Source organism: Thalia democratica, chromosome 4 (assembly GCF_965202585.1).
Source record: "Thalia democratica chromosome 4, ktThaDemo2.hap1.1, whole genome shotgun sequence".
NCBI lineage: Eukaryota > Metazoa > Chordata > Thaliacea > Salpida > Salpidae > Thalia > Thalia democratica.
The window spans coordinates 23,168,134-23,175,659 of NC_139168.1; the positions used below are offsets into that span (position 1 = coordinate 23,168,134).

Below are 7,526 nucleotides of genomic sequence, written 5' to 3' on the forward strand. Positions count from 1 at the left end.
AACTGTGGGCATTGAGTTAGAATGATAAATTATAGTGATAAAAGAGGATTCTTGTTAAAACATTAAGTTTTTCCCTAATATTTGATTAGTTAGCAAAATAAAAATGCTGTTGTACCTGATTTTTTTTTGTTTTCAGTTATTGAAAAAATATTTTTTGATAATTTTTTTATATGTTTGGGTAAAGCGGTTTTGAGATAAAATAAATAATGATTTGATAGTTTTTGCTGACCCAGCAAATACTAGGGGAAACACCTCCACATTACAAACGGACCTAAAAAAGGGTACAAAGCTGGCGCATGTACAATAAGTAAAAAATAAACCGTAAATAAACAGTTAGCAGGGACTTTAGCACCAGGAACTGAATAAAAAAACTTAAAAAACAATAATAAATCTGAAAATTATTGGTATCATAGAAAGTTTTATTTTTAAAATAGACATTAAAGTGATTGTGTAGCTTTCATATTTTAATTTTTACTGTAATGTTTGTATTATAAAGTAACTTTTAACATTTGTATCATTTAGACTCATCTTAGCTATATTTTTTAGATGTAATCAAAGTTCATAAAAAGCTCTTTAATCTTAAATAACAATTCAAAAAAAATCCAACAGTTAGATAAACAATTTATTCACGAAAACAAACAAGTATTAGAAAAAAAGTTCGCAACGTAAGTTGTAAAGTCGAGTTGCAAACCGAAACCTAAAACAAATGCAGTTGATAGTCATTAGAAACAAAAAAAGAATCTTAAAGCGTCATAATTAGCATTTGAAAAATACATTTTGTTTCAAACGCTCGGTAACAGTTGGGGAACTGTAACGCAGCAGCAACCATACAGGCTCCCTGTGACCTCGAACGCCTCCTCCGTCCACTCCCCGCTTTCCACGTCGTAGCACTTGACCGTGTTCGAAGGGCTCGAAACCACGACCAGCTTGCTTCCGATTGGGCAGAGACCGGCGCAAGCGTACGTCACGTGATGCTTGAGCACGGCGAACGCGTTCGAAACTTTGTCGAACATTTCGAAGGACGCGTGACCCATGCCGGGCGAGACAAACAGCTTGTCGCCGACCGCGGCAGAGTGGTGCCAGCTTCTCGCGTAGTTCAGGCTGGGAAGGGGCGACCACTCGTTCCCATCGTACGCTTCCACAGTCGACAAGTAATCGCTGTAAAGCTCCACGCTCCTCCCTCCCGAAACGACCAGTCTGCCGTCGAACGCGGCGCACGACGGGCATTCCCTCGGCTCGATCGTTCCCGCCACCTCTTTCCAAGTGCGACCTCCGGTGTCGAACTCTGCGCAGTAGCTCTTTGATCCTCCGACCACGTAAATTTTGTCCGCCATAGCGCACACGCAGTAGTCCGAGCGGTCGTCGTACATTTCGCACGCGTTCGTGACGCGTCCGGTGGCGAGAGAGTACTTAAAAACTGCGGCGTTGCTCGAAACGCATTTTTCGAAACCGCCGAAAAAGTAAACTTCGTCTTTCACGACGGCCGCTTTCATTTGCTGGCGCTTCACCGGCAAAGCGAGGCGCTTGAAACTTTTCAAGCTTCTTCCGTCGACGTGATCCACGGAGCCGGTGTATACGCGGCGATCGATGCCCCCGCAAACGAGCACGTCGAAACAGTTTTGGCCGCAATACCTATTTGTCCGATGAAGGCTTCCTGTTTCGTTCAAGACGTCGTTTATTGCTCCCGCGCAATCAATGTGAGTGGTTCTTTTCAAAACGGAATGTAGAGCATGGCGCGACAACAGGGGCAGCCGGACTTTCAGCAAAAGATCTTTTGCGAACTTGAGTCGTTCCCTGCTCTTGCAACCTACCCAAAAGTCGGCCGCGTCGAAAACTTCAAGTTCTGAGGTGACGTGAAGTTGGCAACTTGCCAATATTCTCGCCAAAACTGCAAAGCTCAGTTCCGAAAAGTTTTTTGTTCTAGTGATTATAGTGAAACAACGACACGAGTAGTTTAAAGACGCCTCGAAGAGATTTGGTAGACTGAAAGTATTACTTAGGGTTAAAAAAAGTAAGACATTTTTGGTACTTAATATATTTATCATGCTTTCAGAGATTTCCAACTTTGAGTTTTCTAGAATCGGGAGTCCGCTTGTTTTTATTGTTTTGATGAACTTTTTTTCTGGCATTGTCAAGTCACCTGAAAACATTTTATTTTTTTGTACTAACATCTTGATATAAAGCAATAAAAGAACATACTTTCAGAATTAGTTATTCTTTTAGTTTGTGTACACTTTGTAGTTCAAACTTTAAATTAATTATTAATAACTAGAAACGCTTTTCTCTCATGAGTGTTTTAACAATTTTTAGTTATTTTTGGGGTTTACATAATATTTCGTACTTATTAGTGAACAAATGACTAATTATGGCAAAATTTTACTTTCATTTAACTTTATAAGTTTTTTAACTAAATTTATAAAGCTATTAATAAATTGAACATAATTTATATGGTACAGCGTTTAAAAGTCCGTAAAGTAAATTTTACTTTTCTTTCTACTTGTATATTATTATTTTGACTTAGTACAGTAACCTTCCTACTATGTACGCACTTTGTACACAAATTTTCGTAAATAACCAGCAGTGCGTACCTAGGATATATTGGTTTTTAATCAGCTACAATAAACCAAATACAAACATGTTAAAAGCTACTAAAATTTTCAATTGAAAGTAAAATTCTCAAAGAAAAATTTCATCATAAGAACAGAACATAACTATTGAAAGGTTACTGAAAATATTTGCTTTTTATTTAATTTATTAGTTTACGTATAAGTACTTATTTATTTTGTAGTATATATTCAACCAAAAATATTTTATTTCTCTTGTGTTTTTTATACCTTTAAAATTTACATAGTTCACTAATTGTGTAATTACTAATTTGAAATAAATAAATAGTTTTTAAAACATAACTGATACTTTTATTTAATTGTGTTTTTCTAAAGCGCTAGTTTAGGGTTAAAAAACTTTTTCAAAAAGCAACAAAAAAAGCAACAAAAAACCCTAACAAAAAGTTGCACTAATAACAAATTTATTTATGATTTTTTTTTCATTGTATTGCTTTTTTATACGCTTTTTAAATTATGATACAATCATTGGGTATGTAGAAGTTAACTTTACTGTTCACTATTTTCATTTATTTAAATTTTAAGAAACTTTTTAAGTATTAAATTCCTATATTATAATAATGGGTTGTCTTAACTTAAATTGCATTGCTCGTGATTTTCTTTAAATAAACTGTAAAATGTTTGTTTTAAATATTTAATTTCGTATCAGTTTGTAAGTTAGTTCTTATTTTCCGGTTTCATTAGTTTGAAATAATTCAATTTATATCAATAAAATAGGATTTTTTAGATATAATTCTTTTGCATTACTAGTTTAAAATTGTTTTTTAATTTCAAATCAAGTAAAAATTCTGTTTTAAACATAATAGTGCCTTTTTCAGCTAAATTGCGTACTATACCGGCAGTTCGTACCTAGCAAGTGCTTACCTAGTTGGCAGATTACTGTATTTTAAAATAAGTTATAAAAAATGTTTATTCAGTGTCTTAAAACCTGTTTAGAAAAGTTTTTTTTATTTTTGTAAAGAATTTCTAAATCAAAATTAAAAAAAATTGTAAAACTTCAATTTAGTTCAAACAAGAAATTCTTAAAGAAACTTAAGCAAAAAAAAGCTGTACTGAATTGTATGTTTAAAAAAACTTTTTGAAATAATTCGTTTTAACTTAAAAAACAACATTTAAAGTAATGAAAAATAAAAACTTTCGAAGCAAAAATGTATGCTAATAAGTTTTACTCGTAGTGTTTTGTTAGAGTTATTAAAAGTTTTATGGAAGATTATAGTTTGGAAAAATTGATTCAGATATAGAAAGATTAATCATATCAAGCCTTGAACATAAATTTTACCTGATTTTGAGATATCTTGTTGCAAGGAATTTACTTTAAAACTGGTTGTGGTAGAGTTCTTGCACAAAACTATAAACTTATCTTCAACATTTTCACTCTTTATCAGACTTTTGTCAGAAAGTGATAGTTTTTTTAATGTATTTAAGGTCATTTTCAAAAAAGTAAACTGTAAAAAATTAGTTTATTTGGTATTTTCATTTGATTAAAGTTGCAATAATGAATACTACATTACGAAACATCTTTTTGATGAGATTTTTTTTATGACTACAAAAATATTAATTAACTAAATACAAAATAAGAAAAACAATAATTACAATGCCAAATTAAGATACTGTTCGATCTTCTCAATTAGTAGAATACAAGGCTGAACAAGAATATTTTAAACGTTTGTAGTAACAAAGTTTGCATTTTTAAAGTTTATTAAAAGCTTGTGTTTAGTGGATCATGTAAACGATATAATATTTAGATAGCACTTTTTTGAAAGTAAATGTCCATTGAAAAATTAGTAAAACTTACTTGAATAGTAATTTTATATTTAAACACATTGGATTACACGATTATAAAGCAGAGTTGCCATAATTAAATTTTTCTAAACATGGTTGCCACTGATCAGGCTGAGAAAAATTTCCTGACTTTTTACCAAATTTTTCCTGACTTTTCTTAATCATACTCTTAAATAAAACTTATTCTTAAATACATAATCTAATACTTAAAACTATATAAAGCTTTCAATCTAATTTTAATACAGGTTAAAAACAACAGTTTTATGCTGAATTCTATAATCAAACTTCTAGTACATCACTTAAACTATCTGTGTATTATTGATGTACTTGCAATAAACAGCTCTATCAGCAAAATACTTGTATTATTACATTATAAACACAGCTTGTCTGAAAAAAGACACATTTTTTAGCATTTCCTAGCATAAATGTATCTAGATAAACAAACGACATATAAGGAACTTTTACAACTTAAACCTTGAATTAATAACAAACTTTACAACTAAAATCTTAAAACAATAACAAATTTTTACAGTTGAAACTCTAAAACAATAAAGAACACATTTTTTTAGAATTTCCTAGCATAAATGTATCTAAATAAACAAAACGACATATATGGAACTTTTACAATTAAAACCTTAAATCAATAAGGAGCTTTCACAACTCAAACCTTAAAACAATAACGAATTTTTACAGTTAAAACATTAAGAACTTTTCAAATACTGTTTTTTTAAATGTATGTACTAAAATTTATTTCCTCCGTCTTTTTTTATTAGCACTTCAACCTCTTCATCTAATGAAGATATGGTTTCCTTCACCTGAACTGAATTCCACTTCATTTTCTTGGCAGTTAAAATCATTTGCCTCATTTTACTTAAACCGCTCTCATCTGCTTCCCCTACACTTGTTGAAGAGAATCTTTTCGCTAAATCAAGCCACAACTTGAGAGCTTCATTTATTTTGGCACTCATTTATTTTTACTTTCATTTATAAAATATTTCCTCTTATCATTTAGTATAAAATTTGTAACAAATAAATATACTCTTATTTACTTTAAAAACTTAAGTTACTCTACAAAAAATACAAATAATAAGTAAATTTATTCTTGGCATATACCTCTCTTATAAATCATTTTATAAATTTAAACAACTTTAAAAAATTATAAAGAGGTAAAGTATAGACATTAACTTGTTACCTAAAGTACTAAACTAACTTCTTAGTTATAAAGAACACAACTATTTACTTCAACAAAAAACACTTTGATTCTAAAAATATGATAGATAAACTTTTGTGTATATATCACAGTTTCACTATGGAAGTGTCCTTGCTACAGATTATCAATACTAAAAAGCTTACAAAATCTGCTTGTTCAAGTAGGGTACTTGTTCAATATGTTAATAGAAAATTTTTGCAGTTTTGTAAAGGATATTTTACTAATTTATACCAGATGAAGGAATTGGAAATAAAATTTAATATTTTTGTAAATTTCTAGGAAAATTTTGGATTTTTTTCTGACTTTAAAGGACTTTTAATTATTTTTTACTACTTGAGGGCTTTGGAAAACAAGAAATTTTGTAAATTTAAACGGACAAAATCTGACTTTTTTTTTATTTTATCAAATTTCCTGACTTTTCCTGACTTTTGTCATTTTTTAAATTTTTTCCTGACCTTTCCTGATTTCCTGATTTTTCCTGACCGAGTGGCAACCCTGTCTAAATCTAAAGGTTTTAATTGCTTAGGTATTTTGTTATGTGATTCTCGTTAATTGATTTCAATTAACATTTAGTTAATTAATAATCAATAATTAACATTTACCAATTAATTGCAATAAACAAAACGCGAAAATATAAGTAATAAAAGCGGTAGGTTTAAAATTCGCTTACAGTTACCTCTCGCAAATCTATGCACTTTTATTTAGTTACTTATTTTAGAAGTCTCAGAATTACAAATACTTTTGAAACTTCTTAACTATTGTACAAAACTTATGTATAAAACGACAATTATATTTTTAGACTTAGTAAAATTTAGTGTTAGTTACCAATGGATAACATTTTTATTTGCCTCAGTTAACAAAAGTTTTAAATAAAAATTCTGAAAGAAACATGACAGTCTGACTAACATTAATGAAAGTAAACAACACAAAAATACTATACAGCGCTCATGAATTATGTATGAATCAAAAGAGCATTTTAGCTAAATTTGGCAATAAAATTAAACAAAAAATGTGTACACAACACATTGTAAGTAACAAACTAGAAAAATACAAAAAAAAAAAAAACTTTATTTGAAAAACTTTTTTATATATGTATAACTCTAATGAAAGTCGTTTTTGTAAACAAATAAAAGGAAATGTCCCCAAACTGCATTTAATCAATTGCCAAATAACAAAATAGCAATTATATTAGGTGAATTTGCTACTTATCGTTTAACTACATTCTTTTTCAGTGGAAACAATGTGCAAAGAACTGCTAGAGGTGACTATATTTATGACGGTCGTATTAAAAAAAAACTGCTGTGAGTTTTATTTTAATTGTCAAATAACTACTATTATACTTATGCTAGTAGTGTTGCTAGAAAGATTGCTTGAATGATTGTTTATTTAACAGTTACTTTTTGTAGTTTAACTGCTTCACGGTCAAGTATTTTAGTACAATGGTGATCAAGTTAATTAAAATTTGTGCTCCCTATATTGCAAACAAAAACATTTGTAAACCAAAATGTACAAGTTAGTTTAGTTAGAGCTTCATAAATAGCTTTGAAAACATTAAGACTTTTTTTTTTTGCTTTTAATTAAAAACATCTAAAAAAAGTTACAAGTTTTATGACTATTTTTAATGCACCCCAAAACTGATTTCTTAAAACTTAAAAGTATACTGCACACTAAATTAATTTTGTGCCTGCTTTGACGACCGCTTGCCTAACTAATTCAAACGTAGAGCTACAACAAAATTTTTAATTTTTGATAAAAAAAGGTTTATTAGATTTACTTGATACGACTAATTGAGTATTAGAAACTTTACCACATTTAAAATGTGGCCATTGGCCACATATTATATATGATCATTTTTACACACCAAACAATATATAGGTATTTATCAACAGTCATTGCACTACTAAATGTTTCTT

The 7,526-nt window shown here is 29.8% G+C and overlaps 1 protein-coding gene across 1 annotated transcript; it reads right to left on the reverse strand.

The window, feature by feature from the left end:
* Positions 1–782: 782 nt before the first annotated feature.
* LOC145833144 (kelch-like protein 25) lies at positions 783–5,371 on the reverse strand. The gene is made up of 3 exons (XM_082940344.1): positions 5,281–5,371; positions 2,065–2,140; positions 783–1,983 (listed from the first exon to the last, which is right to left on the reverse strand). The coding sequence occupies exons 1-3, from the start codon at positions 5,369–5,371 to the stop codon at positions 783–785; spliced, it is 1,368 nt and encodes a 455-aa protein (XP_082796470.1).
* Between the last annotated feature and the right edge of the window lie 2,155 nt (positions 5,372–7,526).